Source organism: Eleutherodactylus coqui, chromosome 3, assembly GCF_035609145.1.
Source record: "Eleutherodactylus coqui strain aEleCoq1 chromosome 3, aEleCoq1.hap1, whole genome shotgun sequence".
NCBI classification, from domain to species: Eukaryota; Metazoa; Chordata; class Amphibia; order Anura; family Eleutherodactylidae; genus Eleutherodactylus; species Eleutherodactylus coqui.
Window position 1 is genome coordinate 187,655,515 of NC_089839.1, and position 24,225 is coordinate 187,679,739.

Consider the following 24,225-nt stretch of genomic DNA (forward strand, 5'->3'; position numbering starts at 1 on the left):
AGACATGAGGGTGGTGTGGCATGAGGGCAGCTGAAGGCTGCGCAGGGACACTTTGGTGTGCGCTGTGGACACTGGGTCGTGGGGGGGGGCAGCATGTAACCCAGGAAAAGTGGCAGCGGAGTGTCATGCAGGCAGTGATTGTGCTTTGTTGGAGGTAGTGTGGTGCTTAGCTAAGGTATGCATTGCTAATGAGGGCTTTTCAGATGTAAAAATTGTTGGGAGGGGGGGGCCCACTCTTGCCTCTATTGTGGCTTAATAGTGGGACCTGGGAACTTGAGATGCAGCTCAACATGTAGCCCCTCGCCTGCCCTATCCGTTGCTGTGTCGTTCCCATCACTTTCTTGAATTGCCCCGATTTTCACAAATGAAAACCTTAGCGAGCATCGGCAATATACAAAAATGCTCGGGTCGCCCATTGACTTCAATGGAGTTCGTTACTCAAAACGAACCCTCGAGCATCGCGAAAATTTCGTCCCGAGTAACGAGCACTCGAGCACTTTGGTGCTCGCTCATCTCTACCAAAGAACCTCAGTAATGTCACTTATTCCTTAAGGGCTTTTTACATAGCCTGATGATTGGTAGAAAACATTTGCTGAAACATTGGGCTGTGTAAATCTGGCCAGAATCAGCCAATCAATGGAATGAACAAACACTAATTCATGTGCTAATTGAGTCTTTTATGCAAGCATAAAAAAAACTCATTCATTGCCTGCTCATCTCACCATGTAAACATGGAGATGTCCAGCCAACCAATGATGGCTATATGAGGGAAACAATTGCATTAACAATTGATCACTTATCAACAATTGATCATTTATCCCCCATACCAGCAATCCTCATGCTTTGTCAATTGGTGTTCATTACAACGAGCCAAATCTTAGCCCATGTAAAAGAACCTTGACGAGTTGATGGGATAGTTTCTTGAGAAGAGTCAACCTTAGTTCCCCATTGGTTGTGTTTGGCATTGCAGCTGAGCTCCAGTGAAGCGAACAGAGTTGGGTTGTAAAATCGCACACACCTGTGCACAGGTGTGGTGTTTATTCTGGAAGGTAACACCCATGTTTTACAATTTACAACCCTTTTAACTATGACCTCCTCCTTTAGCAAGCTGGTCGAGTACATTCATTATAGAGGCAAGCGCCGGTCAAGCATCTCCAGCAATACTACTATAAGAACCATTCTGCAATTGAGCCCAACCAACCCGATGTTTCTTCAAGAATGGACTCAAAAATATCCAAGAGTCCCCATGGAAATGAGACGGCTAGAAAAATGGCTATGGACAGATATAAAAAGCGATTTTAATTGACCATCACTATATAGCATTTCCAGGTACAGCAGCCCGCTCTTCTGGCAAACACCAGAACTACAAGACTGAAAGCAAAGTAAGTCTTTTACTAGATTTTCATTATTTTTCCATGTTGCACTTTTACCTTTTTAATATAAAAAAAAGGCTAGAAACATAAGTAAAACATAAATTAGCAGGAAATGAAGGGTTAATATACATCTATTAAAAAGCTGGTGAAATAAACCTATTGAACAGGAGCTATACATTGCATTTATATAGTGCATTCTTGCCTTCTATTTACTATGGAGCACTATAGTGCTACATTCCCAGGGACACAAACGGTTACAGAATTCATGCATTCAGAAAACATACAGACAAAGGATTCCGTTACCATGGCAACAAGCGCATATTGTAGCAAGGCCTATGTATTTTTTTTTCTCCCCTCTCGCTCTCCTTGATACAAGTAACGATAGTGCTCTAAAATCTGCTTCGTGTATCCAGACCTCACTTAACACATAACATCTGACAATTAGCTGCATTTATGGAATTGCTTTATCTGCAAAGTGCAACATTTTTGTGCCAATAATGGGCTACAAGTGCCAGGGCCGCCAATTAGAAAAAGCAGGCATTGCTACACGAGGAAAATTAAAGCAATACTTCAGCCGACGTGTCAGGGTTACATGCCAATACTGGTTGTTTGTGGCGGGTTGTTACTTCTCAGGTGGTCCTTCGCTGCATTACACAGCTGATTAAGTCTCCCCAGGGCACCTGGGAAGTGTGATCACCCATCAAGTTATTCTGTAATCATCAATCCCATAGGAAGGGAAAATCAGAGGAAAAAAAAAGATTTTAAATGAAAAAAGGACATTGAAAAGAACACAAGTAGAATTAAAAGATTCCCAACATTCCACCCTTAAAGGGAACATGCCATCAGGAAACAACTTTTTGTATAAGCTAAGTTTGTATACTGAATATTTTTTAAACAAATTGTGGCAATTTATTTTATTTTTATCTCATAATTTATATTTAAAGGGGTTGTCCCGCGAAAGCAAGTGGGGTTATACACTTCTGTATGGCCATATTAATGCACTTTGTAATATACATCGTGCATTAAATATGAGCCATACAGAAGTAATTTTTTTTTTTTTTTTTACCAATCACTCACCATCAGGGTGGTTGGCTTGCTGTTGCTCTATCCTTTTTTATTTTACTGATCTACCTGCTACTTAGTGCGATACTTTTTGCTATCTTGTAATCAGAGAAGCATTAGGAATTAGGCACTAATAGAACCTAATTAGCGGAGAGAGATAGTAGTTAGAAATTCTACAGTGTGTGACCTAAAAACTATTAGGTAACATTATTACCACTGGTAGATAGGAATTAGTAAATATATAGGGGCCAGCAAGCTATCAAGGTAGATGCAGGGCATGGGTGTGTAAAGTCCATGCAGCACTGTCTCTTGCACAACGCGAGACTCTGATACATGGCTTACTCTGAACTTTTCAGAAAAAATTCTTTTGGAAAGATTCTTTAAAAATTTTTTTTTACCATATTAAGAGGTATTATATACTTCATTGCAGATAACATCTGATCTGCAAGATATATGTTTACCTGCGACCAACTGAATGCTCACTATTTGGTTACTATGCAATTGCTGTTAAGATCCTGAGAGGCATATTAAATATTTACAAGAGGTCCCTGAGGAGCTCAAGTTGAGCGAAACGCGTCGGACCAAGGACCAGATATTGATTAAGCCTTCTTGGTGCTAATACAAAGCACAAATAATCTCAGTCTTGGGCACCATCAGTTTCCCAAGACTGTAGATACTACCGTTGTGGGGGTGTATTATCACCCTAAAACGGTTATTCATTGCCTCGAATAGATACCAGTTAAGGCATCACACTATACCTAGAAAGCACGATATATGGCATCTACATTTTCAAGAATCCTCTGAGATACTTCCAGAGTTATTAATATTTTTCTTTATGTATTATGTGTGTCAGTCTTTGTGAGTACTATTTTAAATTTTAATTGCTTTATTAAAGGTTATGTTTTAAAGTCCTAACAGTGAAGAGATACAGAAGTTATTCACTTACCCACTCCATTGCTGGCGTCCCCGTCGCCAAGGATCCGTCTAATTTTGGTGTCTTCTTGCTTCTTTAGACGCGCTTGCGCAGTCCGGTCTTCTGCTGTGTGCTCGCGCCGGAGAGCTGGTCTGCGCGTCATCATCGTAGCTCCGCCCTGTCACGTGGTGCCAATCAGCCACTTAGGTGGCTGTATTGGCAGTGGAACGCAAGGAAGGAGAAGACAATCCATGGTGCACCATGGTAGAAGACCCGCGGTGCACCATGGGAGAAAACGGCGGTGCATCATTGGGAAAGGATCGGTGGCCATCTTTAAAAGAAGAAAAGAAGATGCTGCGCGAACGGGGATGCAGGTAAGTGATTTTTTTTAAAATAACTAACGGAATTGATTTTAACGGGACAGAATGCGGGGGTAAGTTAAAAAAAAAAATTTGGATTTTGCCGCGGGACAACCCCTTTAAGAATATCCTAAAAGCTTATTCTCATATGGCCCATTAAGTCTAATAATAATCTAATACTTTCTGTTCTGTAGAGAAAACTTTTCAGCTGTCATCTCATCATCATCATCACAGGCAGGATTAGAGGTAATACTTGTATAAAGGTTGCTTTCACACAGACGAGTGTGATATTGGTCCAAGTAACTCGGACCGACATTGCAATCTTAAACTTGAGATTTTGGTCTAAGAGTGCGATGCGTTTTGCCAGAAAACCACATCACTGCACTCGCAATTTTCAAATGCATGAAAATAGCATTTTTTTTTCAATCTATCTTTATTTCTTTTGTCGGTGCCAATTCCTGGACACTAAAATAACGAAAAAGGGCATTGCATTGACACAAAACAAGTGTTTATACAGGTTTATATTTTCACTTCCTACCACCAATGTAGAGCTCATAAAACTGTCACATTCCGTGCCAGTGGACTGATTAAGTATTTACTTCTCTGCTCAACTTGTCTGGTATTGTTTAGTCTCAGATAACTGTGCCTTTTCATGTGTGTACATTTGTATTTATATATGCCCTATCCAAATCTGTTTCATGATGCCTCAAGAAGGATCCTGAGTAGAGATGAGCGAACGTACTCGTCCGAGCTTGATACTCGTTCGAGTATTAGCGTGTTCGAGATGCTCGTTACTGGAGGCGAGCACCACGCGATGTTCGAGTTACTTTCACTTTCATCTCTGAGACGTTAGCGCGCTTTTCTGGCCAATAGAAAGACAGGGAAGGCATTACACAACTTCCCACTGCGATGTTCAAGCCCTATACCACCCCCCTGCAGTGAGTGGCTGGCGAGATCAGGTGTCACCCGAGTATATAAATCGGCCCCTCCCGCGGCTCGCCACAGCTGCATTCTGACAGAGATCAGGGAAAGTGCTGCTGATGCCGGAGCTGCTATAGGGAGAGTGTTAGGAGTGATTTTAGGCTTCAAGAACCCCAACGGTCCTTCTTAGGGCCACATCTGACCGTGTGCAGTACTGTTGAGGCTGCTTTTTGCAGTGTTGCACGTTTTTTTTTTTTTTGTATATCGGCTGTGCAGAGCATTGCGTCCTGCAGTAATTTTACATAGTCCACGGCCAGTAGTGGTGGTGAGGCAGGGACAGTGAAAGACATATCCAGTCTATATACGCAGTGGGCTTTTCCAAAAAAATTTGGGGAAAAAAATCTATTTGGGCTGCCTGTGACCGTCCTGACTGTACTGCGTCTCTGCTGGGGGTAGTTGTCCTAATTCATACGCAGCCAGCTAAGTGTTACAGCAGGCTTGCGCAAAATTCTTTCCTGCCTCTGCTGTGCGTTCTGTAAGCGAAGTCAGCCTCCAACCACAGGCCAATAAGCGGCACATTTAATTACAGCGTTCCGTTTCTGCACTACTGGTAATACAGCATGCTGAGGGGTAGGGGTAGGCCTAGAGGACGTGGACGCGGGCGAGGACGCGGAGGCCCAAGTCAGGGTGTGGGCACAGGCCGAGCTCCTGATCCAGGTGTATCGCAGCTGACTGCTGCGGGATTAGGAGAGAGGCACGTTCCCACATTCATCTCACAATTAATGAGTCCACGCGGTAGACCTTTATTAGAAAATGAGCAGTGTGAGCAGGTCCTGTCGTGGATGGCAGAAAGTGCATCCAGCAATCTATCGACCACCCAGAATTCTGCGCTGTCCACTGCTGCAACTCTGAATCTTCTGGCTGCTGCTCCTCCTTCCTCCCAGCCTCCTCACTCCATTACAATGACACATTCTGAGCAGGCAGACTCCCAGGAACTGTTCTCGGGCCCCTGCCCAGAATGGGCAGCAATGGTTCCGAATCCTCTCCCACTGGAGGAGTTTGTCGTGACCGATGCCCAACCTTTGGAAAGTTCCCGGGGTCCGGGGGATGAGGCTGGGGACTTCCGGCAACTGTCTCAAGAGCTTTCAGTGGGTGAGGAGGACGATGACGATGAGACACAGTTGTCTATCACTCAGGTAGTAGTAATTGGAGTAAGTCCGAGGGAGGAGCGCACAGAGGATTCGGAGGAAGAGCAGCAGGACAATGAGGTGACTGACCCCACCTGGTTTGCTACGCCTACTGAGGACAGGTCTTCAGAAGGGGAGGCAAGTGCAGCAGCAGGGCAGGTTGGAAGAAGCAGTGCGGTGGCCAGGGGTAGAGGCAGGGCCAGACCGAATAATCCACCAACTGTTTCCCAAAGCGCCCTCTCGCGCCATGCCACCCTGCCTCTCCCCCTGTGCCCCAACCTGCCACTGAGATCCAACCCCCCTCTGAGGACACAGGCACTACCGTCTCCTGGCCTGCACCCACACACTCACCTCCGCTGTCCTCGGCCCCATCCACCAATGTCTCTCAGCGCACCGTCCAGCCGTCGCTAGCGCAAGTGTTGGAGCGCAAGCGCAAGTACACCGCCACGCACCAGCACGCTCAAGCGTTAAACGTGCACATAGCCAAATTTATCAGCCTGGAGATGCTGCTGTATAGGGTTGTGGAAACAGAGGCTTTCAAAGGTATTATGGCGGCGGCGGCCCCGCGCTACTCAGTTCTCAGTCGCCACTACTTTTCCCGATGTGCCGTCCCAGCCCTGCACGACCACGTCTCCCGCAACATTGTACGCGCCCTCACCAACGCGGTTACTGCCAAGGTCCACTTAACAACGGACAAGTGGACAAGCACAGGTGGGCAGGGCCACTATATCTCCCTGACGGCACATTGGGTGAATTTAGTGGAGGCTGGGACCGAGTCAGAGCCTGGGACCGCTCACGTCCTACCCACCCCCAGAATTGCGTGCCCCAGCTCGGTGCTGGTATCTGCGGCGGTGTATGCTTCCTCCACTAAACCACCCTCCTCCTCCTCCTCCTCCTACGCAACCTCTGTCTCGCAATCAAGATGTGTCAGCAGCAGCACGTCGCCAGCAGTCGGTGTTGCGCGGCACGGCAGCACAGTGGTGGGCAAGCGTCAGCAGGCCGTGCTGAAACTACTCAGCTTAGGAGAGAAGAGGCAGACGGCCCACAAACTGCTGCAGGGTCTGACAGAGCAGACCGACCGCTGGCTTGCGCCGCTGAGCCTCCAACCGGGCATGGTCGTGTGTGACAACGGCCGTAACCTGGTGGCGGCTCTGCAGCTCGGCAGCCTCACGCACGTGCCATGCCTGGCCCACGTCTTTAATTTGGTGGTTCAGCGGTTTCTGAAAAGCTACCCACGCTTGTCAGACCTGCTCGGAAAGGTGCGCCGCCTCTGCGCACATTTCCGCAAGTCCCACACGGACGCTGCCACCCTGCAACATCGGTTTCATCTGCCAGTGCACCGACTGCTGTGCGACGTGCCCACACGGTGGAACTCTACGCTCCATATGTTGGCCAGGCTCTATGAGCAGCGTAGAGCTATAATGGAATATAAACTCCAACATGGGCGGCACAGTGGGAGTCAGCCTCCTCAATTCTTTACAGAAGAGTGGGCCTGGTTGGCAGACATCTGCCAGGTCCTTGGAAACTTTGAGGAGTCTACCCAGATGGTGAGCGGCGATGCTGCAATCATTAGCGTCACCATTTTTCTGCTATGCCTCTTGAGAAGTTCCCTGCAAAGCATAAAGGCAGATAGGTTACCCATTGCTATGCCCACGTGTGCAGCTCCTGATGGCGGTGGCACAGGATTGTATTTCTCATTGCTTCTGTACAGCATTGTGGGCTATCGCCCCGCCCCTTTTAAAGAGGGTCGCTGCCTAGCCGTGCCAACCCTCTGCAGTGTGTGCCTGCGGTTCCTCCTCATGGCAGACGCACTTATAAGTAGACATGAGGGTGGTGTGGCATGAGGGCAGCTGAAGGCTGCGCAGGGACACTTTGGTGTGCGCTGTGGACACTGGGTCGTGCGGGGGGGGGGGGGTTGGGCAGCATGTAACCCAGGAGAAGTGGCAGTGGAGTGTCATGCAGGCAGTGATTGTGCTTTGTTGGAGGTAGTGTGGTGCTTAGCTAAGGTATGCATTGCTAATGGGGGCTTTTCAGAAGTAAAAATTGTTGGGACGGGGGGGGGGGGGGCACTCTTGCCGCTATTGTGGCTTAATAGTGGGACCTGGGAACTTGAGATGCAGCCCAACATGTTGCCCCTCGCCTGCCCTATCCGTTTCTGTGTCGTTCCCATCACTTTCTTGAATTGCCCAGATTTGCACAAATGGAAACCTTAGCGAGCATCGGCGATATACAAAAATGCTCGAGTCGCCCATTGACTTCAATGGGGTTCGTTACTCGAAACGAACCCTCGAGCATCGTGAAAATTTCATCCCGAGTAACGAGCACCCAAGCATTTTGGTGCTCGCTCATCTCTAATCCTGAGAGGATCTGAAAGCTCGCTATAACATCATGTATTTTTGTTAGCCATTAAAAGGTATCATATCTTATCATAAGGTTTCTCTTACTGAGAACAATCCCACTTTACTCTACTAGCTAACACGGTACCAAACCATTTTTTGTTTTATATGTGCTGCAATTTTTTTTACCTCCCATACGAGATAATGGGTAATTCTTAAACAAGAAAAACCCCAAAATAGGACATGCAGCGTTTCTTTTATCATAGACCATCGATCCAAGACAAAGATCACTCATGGGAATAAAAAGATTTGAGAACAGGTGGTATTTCCAAGTGCAAATTCCGACCATATCACAAATCGGACAGAAAGAGTGTTTGAAACTTGACGTGTGAATATACCCTTACACAGGATCCACTATACACGGGCGCAGCAGCATACCTTCCACTCTTTCTCCTCCCCCCACCCAACCGCACAATGACCTATGCACAGGTCACAAAGCAGGTCTAGTACAGTCGACCATAAGCATCAATGGTCCCCTTCGGTCCATAGTGTCTATGGCCCATGAGGCTGTTGTAAAACATGTTTCTAAATGCTTTTACCTGTAACTCAGTTTAGATGGCCATTATATTTTTTTTGGGGGGGGGGTTGTTTTTTTTTGTCCGTACATGACTGTCAGAAAATAAAAGTAAATTAGTAAAAAAAAATATAGGTGATAAATTCCCTCTAATCTCAGTCTTTCCTTTGATCATATTCAGCCCACTAGAATGGAAAAAATGGTCTGGTAATGCCGCTCATACCCAATCCTAGACAGTCCTTGCGTTCTCTTTGACCGTCAAGATATTTATGAGACCGTTAGTGGTTTTCCAGGATAAGTATATTAAATATAATATTACTCATTCAAAAGTTCCACAACTCCAGTTCTGCCTCTCCGGTCTTGGAAGCTCCTGTGGCAGTCACATGCTGTCCATTGTTCATGTGAGCACTGCAGCCAATCACTGACCTCAATGGTCTTAAATGCATGAATAGTATGTGACTGCTAAGACCAAGGACACATGACCCCTGCAGGAGCCTTCCAGAATGGCCGAGAGAGGTGGCAAGTATTTGTTCCCCTATAATGCACTTTTCTGCCTCTTGGATGATTAAGAAAAAAAAAAAATCCCAGAAAATCCCCTTAAAGGAGTTTTCCACTTCTAGGGCAGCTCCATACATTGTACAGTGGCCTGTGTAGGTACTGCAGTTTGAGGTTGAATTGAATGGGAACCCGGTTTATGAGGCAGACTTTCTGCTGCTGATTCGCTGCAGACAGCCCTGCGTAGACCAAGCCTTAGGGTATGTTTAGCGGAAAATGCTGCAGACTTTCCGTGGTGGAAAATTCAACGGCAAAATCTGCAGCATTTTCACCAAAGACATACCATCAATGTGAATTTTGACTCGAAATCAGCGGCGCTGCTGCAGCTGATTTAATCAGATAGCGCACTCTCTCACCTCTGAAGTTTTCATGCCCTCTGCGCCTCCTTCACCGGGCACCTGGCGGCCTCTAATGAGCGCAGCGACGCAGGTCAGGTAATGTAGAAGGGGCCAGAGATGCTGCACTCACTAGAGACTGACGGGTGTCCATCATATCGGAGGTAAAATCAAATGTGATAAGTCTCTTGCGATAAAAAAACTTTTCAGCCTTGGGGCTCCCCTGAGATCACGGTTCTAGCAAAATACCATCAAAGTCTTAAATGGCTTGATATTCAAAAGAATGGCCGAGTGTGTAATATAAAAAGGCATATGGACAAGGGTTGTCATTAATAGACAATCCCTTTAAGTCAAACAAACAATCTCTTTAATACCTGCTACAGGATTTTCCATTTCCACTCCAAAGCTAGAAGCTGAGTGATCAGCATAAAAAAGCGACAGCAATTATTATGATCCTGGATACAAACTACAAATTCAAGTTGTCAAATCTAATCTTGTTATAAACCCCAAAAGACACTTTCCGAAGTCAGTCTCTAAGGCTGAACACTAAGAGACTATAGTCGTAGATAAAGACGGGAGCGCTCATCATATCCATCATTCTATATGACAGGCCGGGTTGATCTCCTGATGTCAGTATTGTAAAATTCTCTATAGATTTGAAATCATTTCACCGTAACTAGTACTTACTAATGGTTCGGACTGCGGCTCAAAGTTGTGTGCTGCCACCTACCGATGAGATTTAGATATGCAAGAAATATCCAATCCAGAATACTATGGAATAAATCTCATATGCTAACAGCCACCTCTAATCACATAAATGCCATCAATCTACAAACTCTATGTTCAACGATGAATTCATCTACATAAATAGTAACTTTGAGATACATTACAGACATAGTGGGGTGATATATAATTATTCCCTGGACTTCAATTTGCTGCTTTACCAATGGCCTAATACATTGTAGTACTATTCGCCATTTGGTGTATAAATATGTGACTCTTCGGATATTATATTACACCATGTGTCAAAGAAACCTAAAAAGGGGTTACACCAGAATATCAAGTTATCCCCTATCTACAGAATTGGGAATAACTTGCTGATTGGTGGGGGTTTCACTGCTAGGACCCCTGCTGATCTTTTGTGCCCACTGTCTTCCACACTGTAAAGTTACTGCACCCCCTGCAGTGACGAGCAGACTGCATCTGAATGGACCGCTGATCATGCAAGCGCACCATTCACTTTCAATGAGGGTATTTTCCGTCACTCTCACTGAAATCCATGGAGCGCTGACCACGCAAGCTAGGGCCAGCTCTCCATTCAGAGTCATGTCACTGTACGAGGAAGAAGCTACCCTCGCAGTGACAGGAAAGTGAGTCACAGGACACTGCAGAGGGTGGGCAGGGCCAGGCAGTGACCCTCTTTGAAAGTGTGGGTGATAGCCCACAAAGCTGGTGGGAATTGATGATAAATTGACGTACGATCATCATTCCAATCCCGTGCCACCTCCGTCACAAAATTGTCAGGAGCCGCAAACGTGGGCATAAAGGGGACTCAGGTGCCAGCACTTCTACACATCGCCACAATGCAGCAATACTCTGTGTGGGAAGCACGTGAGTGGGCCCAGGGTCAGGCTCGGTCCCAGCCTCCCCTTTGTGTGACCCAAGGTGCTGCGAGTTACATAACAATGGGAAATCCATGTGTTCCCACACAATTCATTCTGTGTAGGTGTCAGATAGCTCAACACCACAATGGGAAGTCTTTGAGTTTCTTGGGCTCGCCTATGCGGTCTGTGCACAAAAATGGTATTACACAGGAAGAAATCAGAGCGCCCAAACATGGCAGAGTTTCACCCCACCAAGGACCTTGGAAAATACATGTTTCCCAGCGCTGATCCCCAGACCCCAAGTAGGAGGAGGAGGTCGCATAATAAGGCCGAGAAACCATGACCGAGGTAGGACACGCAATACTCTGTGTGGGAAGTACGTGAGCGGGCCCTGGGTCAGACTCGGTCCCAGCCTCCACCTTGTTTGACCCAAGGTGCAGTGAGTTAAATAGCTATGGGAAATCCGTGTTTTCCTACACAATTCATTCTGTGTAGGTGTCAGATAGCTCAACACCACAATGGGAAGTCTTTGAGTTCCTTGGGCTCGCCTATGCTGTGGGAGCACAAAGATGGTATTACACGGGAAGAAATCAAGGTGCCCAAACGTGGCAGAGTTTCACCCCACCAAGGACCTCGGCTTTGGCCCACATTTCTGCCAAAGTCAGTCAGTGTATTTGTGCAGATAGGTAAAATGCCGCGATGGGAAATCTTTGTACACCCACAGCATAGGCAGACCCTAGTAACATTACTGTAGCAAGAGTATAGGCAAACCCCTCAAACCATTCAGTAGAAAAGGAATAGGCAGACCTCAGTAACATTTCTGTAGCAAGAGTATAGGCGGACCCCAGTAACATTTCTGTAGCAAAAGTATAGGCGGACCCCAGTAACAATTCTATAAGCAAGAGTATAGGCAGACCCCGAGTAACATTTCTGTAGCCAGAGTATAGGCGAACCCCTGTAACATTGGTGTACCAAGAGAATAGGCAAACAGCTGTAAAAATTTGTTTACCAAGAGTATAGGCGAAGCCTGGAAAAATTAGTTTGCTCAGTATTGGCAATGGCCTGAAAAATTGGTTTACCAAGAGTACAAGTGTACCCCTGAAAAATTGCTCAACCGCAAGGGCAGATGAAACCCACAAATATTTTTTGAAGATACAGCTCATTATTGGTTAATTTGTAACACAGAGCCTGGAGACAGCCTTCCGCAAAAATTGTTTTAAGTTTAACTTTTAAAACTGATAAAACTTTTAAACAGAGCATTTTGGGCCGCATAGAAATTGGCAGTTCAGCATGATGACCTGCTGTTTTAGGAGGGGGAGGAGTAATAATATCCGAGGGGGATACACCAAACTAATTCTCCCCTTTTTTGGGGTGATCGAGAATGCATTTTTCTCCTGTTGCAGCGAAAAGATTCTTTAGGATCCACTGCTTTCCACCGATGAAGAAGAGAAGTCTGGGGAAATCCAGCCTTTGTTCATCTTTATGAGGGTAAGCATGTCGGCGCTGTCAGTTGACAGGCGGTACGCTTATCCGTGATGATTCCCCCAGCTGCACTAAACACCCTCTCTGACAAGACGCTAGCGGCAGGATAGGACAGCACCTCCAGGGCGTACAGCGCAAGTTCGTGCCACGTGTCCAGCTATGACACCCAGTAGTTGTATGGAGCAGAGGCATCACGGAGGATGGTGGTATGATGGGCTACATATGCCCTCACCATCTGTTTACAGTGCTCCCTGCGACTCAGCCTTGACTGGGGAGTGGTGACACAGCCTTGCTGGCGAGCCATAAAGCTGGCAAAGGCCTTGGAGGGTGTTCCCCTGCCAGCGCTGGACATGCTGCCTGATCCCCGCCTCTCCCCTGCTAGTTAACCCTCTGAACTGCATCTTCTGCCACTAGCGCTGTCAGATGGGAACTTTAGCATCACTTTTTCCACCAGGGCGCTGTAGTATTGTATCACTCTCGTATCCCTTTCCTCTTCAGGAATGAGAGTGAAAAGGTTCTCCTTATACCATGGGTCGAGAAGGGTGTACACCCAGTAATCCGTGTTGGCCAGAATGCGTCTAACATGAGGGTCACGGGAAAGGCAGCCTAACATGAAGTCAGCCATGTGTGCCAGGGTGCCAGTATGCAACACATCTCTGTCCTCACTAGGAAGATCACTTTCAGGATCCTCCTCCTCCTCCTCTTTAGCCCATACACGCTGAACAGATGAGAGGCAAGCAGAATGGGTACCCTCTGCAGTGTGGCCAACTGTCTCTTCCTCCTCCTCCTCCTCCCCCTCCCCCTCCTCCTTCTCCTCCAAAACGCGCTGAGATATAGACATGAGGGTGGTCTGGCTATCAAGCAACATACTGTCATCTCCCATCTCCTGTTCCAACCACAAAGCGTCAGCCTTTATGCTTAGCAGCGAACTTCTCAGCAGGCAAAGCAGCAGGATGGTAACACTAATGATTGCCGCATCGCCACTCACCATCTGGGTAGACTCCTCAAAGTGTCCGAGGACCTGGCAGATATCTGCCATCCATGCCCACTCAGTAAAGAATTGCGGAGGCTGACTACCAGTCCACCGCCCATGTTGTAGCTGGTATTACACTATTACTCTATGCTGCTCGTACAGCCTGGTTAACATGTGCAGCGTAGAATTCCAGTGTCTGGGCACATTGCTTAGCAGTCGATGCTCTGGCAGCTGAAACAGACATTGCAGGGTCCTCAGGGTAGCAGCATCTGTGGTGGACTTGCGAAAAAGTGTGCAGACGTGGCGCATCTTGCCGAGCAGCAGCCGCAGCTCCATTGAAAACAATGCGCGCATTCCCAATGGTGTTATGTTAGGGCATATATAAAATGTATATATGCATCTATTGACGAGGTACTGGTGCATCTTGTCTCTGCCAGAAATATGGGTGGAGACCTGACAGGTTGACGACTACTGCACGCCCCCCAAAGCTCCAGATTGGCTGACATCCTGGTGGAGGGCAGACAGGATCCTGAGCTTCTCTGCGGTTTAACCCTTTTCAATCCAATTTTGGATTCAGGGTTTCCTAAAAGGCTTTCTCTTTTTGCTGTTATGCAACGGTGCCATCTGTTGGCTAGAGCCAGTGTGTGTGCGCCAGAGAGGCTCCGGCAGTGGAGTGGCTGGCAATAGGCAGTAAGAATACCCTGTCGGACGTTTTCTGACATTGGATTTGTACAAGCATCAATCAGAATGTAGGAAGAGGTTAGACAGTGGATTGGAAAGGGTTGTTTTGTAGGCCAGTGCTCCTGCACCAGCCGATGCTGCCTCCCTGCAGAGCAGTTCGAGGCACTTGTAGCCCTAAAGCAGCTGTGTGGAGCGGCCTCTAGGAGCTTTGCAGCCAAGGTGGCGGTGGGTCACCCGTGATGGGAGCGTAGCTAATGCTGCAGTAACCTACTTATGTCAGGTCACAGAACGCCCAGCTTCACATTTTGTCGGAGGACCGGACTAGAGAGGGCAGCAGGGAGAGTGTCAGCGGTGGATCAGGGACCCAAGAAGGCTGAGGTGACCTACATACGTCAGGTGACAGCGCACCCAGCTTCACATTTCGTCAGAGGACCGGAGCAAAGATGACAGCGGGGAGAGTGTCAGTGGCCCTCGGAGTGCAGATGGGTGGGCGCCTAGGAGCGTACAGCACCAATCCTCAGTTGTGGACAAGACCTGGCCCTCCCCTACAACTGTAGTCGACCAACCCATGTCTCCACCCATTCTTCCGGTGGAGAAAAGATGCACCAGTAGCATCTCAGATTCAGTGGCTGAGTTCTAGCATATATCTAAATAATGGAGTCACCCAATAACAGTCAGATACTAGCTCTGTAAAGTGACAGTGATTACAGTGCAGTTATCTTCAGTGATTGTCTTTGCACACTTCCACAGTCACAATTGTGACTCTTACAACCACTATAGCTATGCTAGTAATCAATGCAGAAATCCAGGTTACTCCAAAGGGTTCACATATTTTATTTCTCGCATCTGTATTTTTGACTTGGTCCATATCTTGTTTTTATTCTGAGATTTCAATATTAAATTTTACTTGCAAAATTAAGGGCATGCAGCAACTCAAAAGAAAAACAATATGTCCCAAACATTGCTTCAAATGGAAATGGAGCCACTGGGCTTCCTACTGACAATATGAATGACCATCAATGAGCAGGTCACTCAACTATTACTAACCATAAGGGAATGGGCCACTGAACATGCCACTGACCACCAGAGATCACTAACCCCACCAGCCATACCCAATGACAACATGCTGAATATTTCCACCCCACACTACCAGACTTCAGTTCACAGACATCTTAAGAGAACCTTCACTGAGTCCGGCTATAACACAGACAAAAATTCTAAGGCTTTATTATGGCTAACCATATGACAGTGTGGACGGCCCCTCACTGACATGTGAAAGTGGTATGCGAGTAAGGCCCTCTTTATATGGTTTAATAATTGCTCAGCATAAATGCATGCCCCGATTCAACGACAAATGAGAATTTGCTGCTCGTTCAGTTTCTGTATACAGAAAACTGATTGATGGATCAGCCCGTGTAAACCGGAAGGTGTTCACTGTTTATTGTGAAAGGCGGTGGCCCGCTCCATCTGGCTTCAGTGCATCATGGTCCTTACTGTGTAAAACCATAGCATAGATATCGCATTGTTGCATCTGCACCCAACAGGTTGTCCCATGTAAAATGTCCCTCTGTAAAATGTAAAGTGCTCCAAAAAGCTCTACAATTGTTTTGTAGCGGTTGCACAGGTTTAGAAAAACATAGTTGCTCTTTGTCTGTGGGCTGTGCCTGTTACTGCCGCTCAAATCCATTGAAATGAAAGCCGAGCTGTCATACTACACCGATCTACAGACAAGTGTGTCGCGATTTTCCTCAAAATTTTCCGGGACTAGCTCAACTGCCCATAGGGATATAGCCCGGAAGATTACCGGGCTATGTTTCACTATGGGACCGTGCAGAACACAATGCCATAAGCTGTTCACAGTGAATCAGTGCAGGCCTTTAAAAAAAGAAGCGGGAAGATATAAATGATCTGCCAGCAACTTCCTTCTTTTTTTGAACTCCTGCAGTGCTTTCATTTTGCCACGAAGACGATCAGCTTGTCAGAAGCTGGCCAATGTTCCCCGTGGCTGGAAGAGCTGGTGATCGTCTGTCATATGGTAGCCGGGCACCAGCTCTTACAGCGGAGAATGGAGAAAACCCTCCGATCTCCGCTGTTTAACCCTTTACATGCTGCAGTCTTTGTGCCCTTTACATACTGTGGGCCCTTTCCATGCTGCTATGCCTCAGCATAGAATAATTTTTAGAAAGTATTATGCAAGTCCGATAAAAAGAACGAAAATGTAAAAAAAGTTTAAAAAGTAAAAAAAATTATAAAAAAATAAAAATGCCAAAGCCCCAACTTTCTCCCTTTACTTTGTAAAAGATTAAAACTTAAAAACAAAATTACACATGGGATATCCATCTGTTCATAATGACCCAGAGAAGGAAGTTATCACATAATTTAATCTACAGGGTGCACGGCATGGAAAAGAAAATATTAACATGTGGCAAAATTAGCTAATTTAGCCTATCTCACCATACAAAAAACGTAATAGAAAGTGATCAAAATGCTGCTCGGATCAACAACTGGTACTAATAAAAAGTACAACTCATCCCGCAAAATAAAAACCCTTACACAGCTCTGTTGATTAAAAAAAAAATTAAAATGCTAGGGGTCTTTGAATGCAGCGGTAAAAAAAATAATCCTTTTTTTTAATGTGTGAAAAAGCAGCGAAAATGAAAAAACTATTACAATTTGGTATTGGCATAATTGTACTGGTCTATAGAATTATGTTAATATATTATTCATACTGCTCAGAGAATGCAGTGAAAAATAAGAAAACATGTCAGAATTACAGATTTTGTTAATCTTGCCCCTAAAAAAAAGCAATCAAAATTTTACATGTTCCCAAAAATTAGATAAATAAAGACTAGAGTTCATCCCGTAAAACACAAGGCCTTCTAGGGCTCTGGCAATAGAGAAATAAAATTAATACAGCTGAATGTGGCGACACAAAAGCAAACCTTCAAGAAAAAAAAGGTTTTAAATGTACAAAAATAGCAAAACATAAAACAACTGTATAAACTTGGTATCGCCGGAATTGTGCTGACTCAGAGAATAATGTTATCACACTATTTATTCTGCACGCTGAAAGCCTAAAAATGAAATCCAAAAAACAAATGGCAGAATTTCTTTTTTTCCCCCAATCTCCCTACAAATGTTTTCACAAAATTTATGCAATATACTATATATACCCAAAAATGATGACATTAAAAAATACAACTTCTCTCAAAAAACAAGCCCTCATATGGCCGTGTCAATGGAAAAATGAAAACATTATGGCTCTTGGAACGTGACTGGAAAATTAGTTGAAATTAAATGATTAGACCATTTAAAAAACCTGCCCTGGTGGGTCTGACAGGGGGGTAAGAAACCAGTCACTGAAGGGGTTAAAGCACCCTGACTGTAAGTATCACAAAGCCGCAAGGTACTTAGAAGTAACTGCATGGAGGGAGAGATGTTATATGAGAAAGTGAACCTGCCATGTCAGAGCCATCCCTTTAATACTGCTGGCCTGGCACCATCCATGGACACTTAGTGATAAATATGGACAACCCAAAAAACACATTTGTGACCATGTAAGGTGAGATGGTAAGAGTGCAGCTTCCCCTTACATCACCTGTGGTCTGAACCATCATGGTACATGCCACCAGCAGCAGCCAATAGAATCGCAGGATTTGGATTCAAATTGCAAAGGAAAACGTCAGTTGGTGCCAGTCAGCGATTGCTCTTTATAGAGAATAGACCGGCTCCCTTTGTTCTCACAGCGATTTGCAAAACTTGTGCTTTCAATTGAGACGCGGATTATCATCAGCAAGAAGGAGGATTTACCACCAAGAAGAAGGAGGATTTATCATCACCAAGAAGGAGGATTTACCGCCAACCGACAACCAAGAAAGGTAAGAGGCCAAAATGAGACCAATGTTATTACTGCTTTATGTATTTGTAGTTGTGAGAGTTTGTCCACCTGTGTTAGTGGGAAACTGTAAATGATCCATATGATTAACCAGAAGATGGGGGAACTAAAATGTATAAATAGGGGCAGTTTTAGGGGATTATGAATAATAATAGAGATTTGGGGCTGAATGATAAATATGAAGGTATTTAGGTAATAATGAATAAATATGGAGGTTTTTATATAGTTCTGAGTCAATCTGAAGATATTTGGGTGACTGTATGAATATAGCTGTAAAGTTTATTATGGTGGTCAGTTATTATACAGGGAGGGACAGGACATATACTAATGCAATGACAGGGCCTATAGGGACCCACACTGCAGTTATGGTGGACATGTAGGGGCAGATTTAGGAAACTGTCTGAAAGAAAGACGGTTTTAGTTGCCCCTAGCAACCAATCACAGAGCAGCTTTCATTGTGTATTCTGCTATGGTAAGATGGAAGCTGATCTTTGGTTGGTTGCTAGGGGCAACTAAAACAGTTTTTCTTTCACAGTTTCATAAATCTGCCCTTTTATCTGTGAATAGTTGGTGCTAACAGAATAATTTATTTTCATTTCCGCTGCTGAGGATTATGGACGCCATCATCAAGTTCCTGCGATACCTGTTTGGGAGAGACGACGTGGGATCCAGGTAAGCTATGAAGTTTATTATAGTATCAGGGCAGTAGAGGTCCAGTGACAATTTTTTTTGTTTTGTGTTTTTGTGAGGGTTTTTTTGGGGGGGAGGGGGGGGGGGGTTCGACTCCAACAGCAGAATTTCTGTATTTTTCATTTTTTTCCCCCTCCCTCCCTCTGTAGTGTTTGTCCTTACAGAATATTCCCTTTCCTCTTTCCCCGGTAAGGATTAGGGACGCCATACAAGAGTCAGCATGATAGAATAGACACTAATTCATCGGTATTTCAGTTTTAGCTCCGTAATGATCCCCATGTAGTGAAATGTATAATACCTTTAGTGTAAGTTAGGGCGCCTTTCCACTTGCGTTTTTTAGCGCTGCGTTAACGCTGCATTTTTGTAATGTGAATGTCAATGGGACTTTATAATGTTAAAAATGCATCGCATGAAAATCACAAAGTACAAACTTGCGATTTTTGTGCGATGCGTTTTTAACATTAAAAAATCCCATTGACATTCATATTAAAAAAACACAGCGATATCGCAGCATTAAAAAAACGTGGAAAGGCACCCTTACCGGGCAGAGGAATGGGGATTCAGTATCATATAGTGTCGGCCTCTAGTATGATAAATGTATATAAATCTGCAGGAGGAGCCGCAGCTCTACATCTTCATGATAATATTTCCTCCTCTTTCAGCTTCCCAGGAAGAGGAGAGGACAGCGGCCGGACGAGGAAGCGAGAGCGCAGTCCGTGCGACAAAGAGGTTCAAGAGCGCCCACAGAAGAGGAGGAAGGAGGACCGTCCCCTACAGCAGGATGAGATGGCCGTATTCTTCAGAGTGCTTGGTAAAACACATTACTCCTTCCAATGCTTCTAGTGTTGGATAAGGTCTACAGAACACCATGATATACAGTAGTGCCTTGACATACCAGTTTAATCCGTTCTGTGACGGAGCGCTTAAGCCAAAAAACATGTATGTCAAAGAACTTTTCCCCATTGAGATGATTTGAAATGCCATTAATGTGTTCCTCATTGATGGCATTCCAATTCACTTCAATGGAGAAAGTAACTACAAATTAAAAAAAAAAAAAATACTCACCTGCCGCCGGCAATCTGCGGTGGTCTGCGGCGCTGCTGCAGGCTGTCGCGTCCTCTTCCACGCCAACAGAGCATTGCTTTCTGGATGTGGGGCTTGAATGTCCCGCCTCCAGAAAGCTAATGCTCTGATTGGATAACTCAGCGCTCCATCAGCCTATGAAATCCGGCGCTGGGTTAACCAATCACAGCCATTCAATAACATCATTATCTTGTAAATCAAGAACAGGTATTCAAACGAGAGGCATTCGGGATATTAACATTAAATACCAGATTTCCAAAGGTCTTAAATTATGAATCTGATCTCCTGTATATTTATTGAATATAGGGGGAATAGAGAGAAAGGAAGAGAGAAAAAAAAAAAATATATATATTTTTTTACTATTAGCTTTTATATATTGTTTTCTGTATTGTGATAATTTTATTTTTCAGCTATATCATATAGATATTTTATTATGCTGATTTTTCAATTACATGAGATCATATATTCAATCTTATATCTAAGCTTTTTATCCTGATTTAATTATTAATTGTTATCATTATGCATTCGTTTCTGATGGTGTTATATAATCATAAATTTATTACAATTTGAGTACCCATTATTACAGCTATTTATATGTATTTCTGTATTTGATATCCCCTTTGTTCCTACCCCCCAGGTGATTTATACTGCACCATATTGTATAACATCTTAGTCATAATACATTGGCGCAGTGAGAGTTATATGTCAGCTGTTTTTCTATGTTTTTAATTGCACATGATTTTTAATGAAGTGATGTCTATTGCAAAAGTTAGCTGACCAAGGTCCACTTCGGGCTGAAATGCGTCCTGCAGTTTGGCTCTGACGCACAGGCACTAAATTAATAAAGGTCTAGATTGTCTCACACAAGCAGCTTTTTGCTATTTTTGAATTTACCTTATGAGTATTAGACCTCGTAACCCAAGTTTTCGCTCTTAAATCAGAGCAAAAATTTGAGAGAGAGCCTGCTCGCAAGTCAAAAAACTCGCAAGCTGAGGCACTCACCTCCCGAGGTACCTCTGCATATTCTAGAGACAGACAGAAACTGAACAGACCCCATTATATTCAATGAGATCCATTTGTTGGTTCTTTCATAAAATGGATCCGTTCAGCCAGTGGATTCCATTTTCCCATAATATTGATATTTGTCCTGTTTTCCTAGAGGATCTAAACATCCGGACATTTCTTACCTTAGACAGCTGTATGAGGATTTCTGACAAGGTAATACGAGTGTGTGTACGTTTGTTTTCTGTCAGTTCCCATTCCTATTTTATGGTTTGCCCCTATCCTTTCCTGCATCTGCGTGCATGTCTGTCTGTCTGCTGCTAGTCCCGGCATTCAACACCCCATCAGGGATAGACCTGAGGTTCCAGCGCAGGGCTGCCCTTATAGAGGCAATCACCTTGCTTGTAGGTAGGGGTCTTCCATTCCTCTTGCAACCAGGGGGCAGACTCTCATTTTCTGGTAGCAGTCACTCTTACTGCAGGAGCCAGCTGCCAACCACACCAGGACAGGTCTAGGCCAGTCTGGTTGGTTGATCCAATGGGTCCTCAATCTTAATCAGTAACACATTTATGGAGGTAGACAGGATACAGAAAGGCTCTTCAATAGGAAAAATAGGTGGCACTAAAAAGTTCTAACTGTCCTTCTCATCCCACTAGTATCTCCTGGCAATGGTCTTCGTATACTTCATCAGAGCCGGACTGCAGACCCAAGAATATCATAAGAACTTCTTTGCAGCTCTGTGAGTTTCTTTTATAACAGTTTTGTATATACATGCTGATGAAAAGATCTAAAATGAATAATGAAATAAGTAGCAGTTCGTCATTTTGTTTAACTTTTTTTTACTAGATTCTTAGCCAACCAGATGGAAGAGGAAGTCGGCTTTCGTCACGAGATCTACCAATGGGCCTTCGGATACACCTGGATGGAGAAGAGACAGCAAATACTCCACGATCGCAACCTGTTGCTCCTCCGGATTGGTTTCAGAGCTTTGGTGGACCAGGACACTTGTGAGCAGGTTAGTAAAAATGATACAAAGCACTTCAGTCTGTGATGAAGGTTCTGCGGTGATAATAATGTTATCCGTGTATGGTTTGATTCTAGGTCATGGCAGTAGATCCTCTTCACTGGGCATGGAGAAGAGAGAGGCCCGTCCATCACAGCCGCGCTTTTCCCATGTTGAGGAGGAATGTGCAGCAGGTCAACACCTACGGCCCATGGAGCAGCCTTCCACCATGCATGCTTTGTAGGACCATGCATCTCTCACTCCATGCAAGGGGTAAGTTTGAAGATCAAGATGAATGACCACTACAGACCCGCAATAAGATCCAGAAGGTATGACAGATGAAGACCATCTTTATCCTCTTTATAGTCACACAGACCCAGTTTCATACATTCATGGCACATACTCCTATATGTACATACACACACACAATCGCTGTTCTTGTGTCTTGCACACATCTTATAGTGTAACCCTCCCTTAGTATGCCCGGAGGAAGGGCAGTACAGCAGCCATGGTTTCCCTACAGGTTTCCTCCACTGGGGGTTTTTCCTGTCCTGCGTGTTGCTGTACCCTCTCCGTGAGTGATGGGAGGTAACAACCAGAATATATTTATAATAAATTTCATATTATTTAGCTTACTATACTTGTCCGAGTCATTCTTATTGTGTGAGAAAGTAAAATGTTATTTTCTGTGTAATAGAGACCAGTGTTAGCCACATGTGTGACTGCATTCCCATGCTGGGAAGCAGTCTGGGGGCTAGTAGTGACTGGTGAGGGTTAGGAAGATCAGTGCCCAGAGTCAGGTGGGTCCAAGTGAGATATAGAGGCCAGAATGGTTCAAGCTCAAAGGTCTTTACAGGTGAAGGAGGAAGACCAGCATATGGGAGTAAGGGCCCCTGCAGACTAGCATTTTTCCTGTACGTTTTTTTTCATGCAATATCGCTGCGCTTTTTTGAATGCGGATGTGAATGGGACTTTCTAATGTTAAAAACGCATCACAAGTTTGTGCTTTGCGATTTTTGTGCGATGCGTTTTCAATAGAGATGAGCGAGCACCAAGATGCTCTGGTGCTCGCTGCTCAAGTCAAACTTTTCATAAAGCTCGAGATCTCGTTTAGAGTAACGAGCCCCATTGAAGTCAATGGGCGACTCGAGCATTTTTGTATGGGACCGATGCTCCGCATAGTGATGACTTGTCAATCACCATGTGTCTCCACTCAATTCATTCTGTGTAGGTGTCAGTTAGCTCAACACCGCAATGCGAAGTCTTTGAGTTCCTTGGGCTCACCTATGGCAGAGTTTCACCCCGCCAAGGATTTCGGCCCACATTTCTACCCTAGTCAGTGTATTTGTGCCAGACAGGTAAAACACTGCTATGGGAAGTCTTTGTGCACCCACAGCATAGGCAGACCCCAGTAACATTTCTGTAGCAAAAGTATAGGCGGACCCCTCAAACCATTCAGTAGAAACTGCATAGGCAGACCCCAGTAACATTTCTGTAGCAAAGGCATAGGCAGACGCCTGTAAGATTTCTGTAGCAAAAGGTGGACTTGCGGAAATGTGCGCAGACGCGGCACACCTTGCCGAACAGGTCAGACAAGTGGGGGTAGTTTTTCAGAAACCGCTGAACTATCAGATTGAAGACGTGGGCCAGGCATGACACGTGTGAGGCTGCCGAGCTGCAGAGCTGCCCCCAGGTTACGGCCGTTGTCACACACGACCATGCCCGTTAGAGGCTCAGCAGCGAAAGCCACAGGTCGGTCTGCTCTGTCAGACCCTGCAGCAGCTTGGGGGCCGTGTGCCTCTTGTCAACTAAGCTGATTAGTTTCAGCACGGCTTGCTGACGCTTGCCCACCGCTGTGCTGCCGCGCCGCGTGCTACCGACTGCTGGCGACGTGCTCACACTTCTCAATCGAGAGTTAGAGGAGGGGGAGGATTTGGAGGAGGTGGCATAAAACGCTGCAGATACCAGCACCGTGGTAGGACCCGCTATTCTGCGTGTGGGTAGGACATGAGCGGTCCCAGGCTCGGACTCGGTCCCAGCCTCCACCAAGTTCACCCAATATGGCGTCAGGGAGATATAAAGGCCCTGGCCATCATATGCCTGTGCATGCTGGTGGTGGTGAGGCTGGTAGTGGTGGCTGCCCGGCTGATCTTGGTGCGACACAGGTTGCACACCCCTGTTCAAAAGTGTGGATGTT

At 45.4% G+C, this 24,225-nt stretch overlaps 2 protein-coding genes across 12 annotated transcripts in view; one reads left to right on the forward strand and one right to left on the reverse strand.

Annotated features, from left to right (window-relative positions):
- MAGI1 (membrane associated guanylate kinase, WW and PDZ domain containing 1) overlaps window positions 1–24,225 on the reverse strand; it is a 580,752-nt gene that overhangs the window by 410,077 nt on the left and 146,450 nt on the right. The gene's annotated exons all lie outside the window — the stretch shown is intronic.
- On the forward strand, window positions 1,111–22,663 carry LOC136621277 (speedy protein 1-A-like). Its single transcript, XM_066596660.1, has 9 exons — window positions 1,111–1,382; window positions 3,449–3,722; window positions 18,102–18,233; window positions 18,860–18,922; window positions 19,603–19,751; window positions 21,183–21,241; window positions 21,682–21,764; window positions 21,872–22,040; window positions 22,127–22,663. The coding sequence occupies exons 2-9, from the start codon at window positions 3,610–3,612 to the stop codon at window positions 22,325–22,327; spliced, it is 969 nt and encodes a 322-aa protein (XP_066452757.1). The 5' UTR covers window positions 1,111–1,382; window positions 3,449–3,609; the 3' UTR covers window positions 22,328–22,663.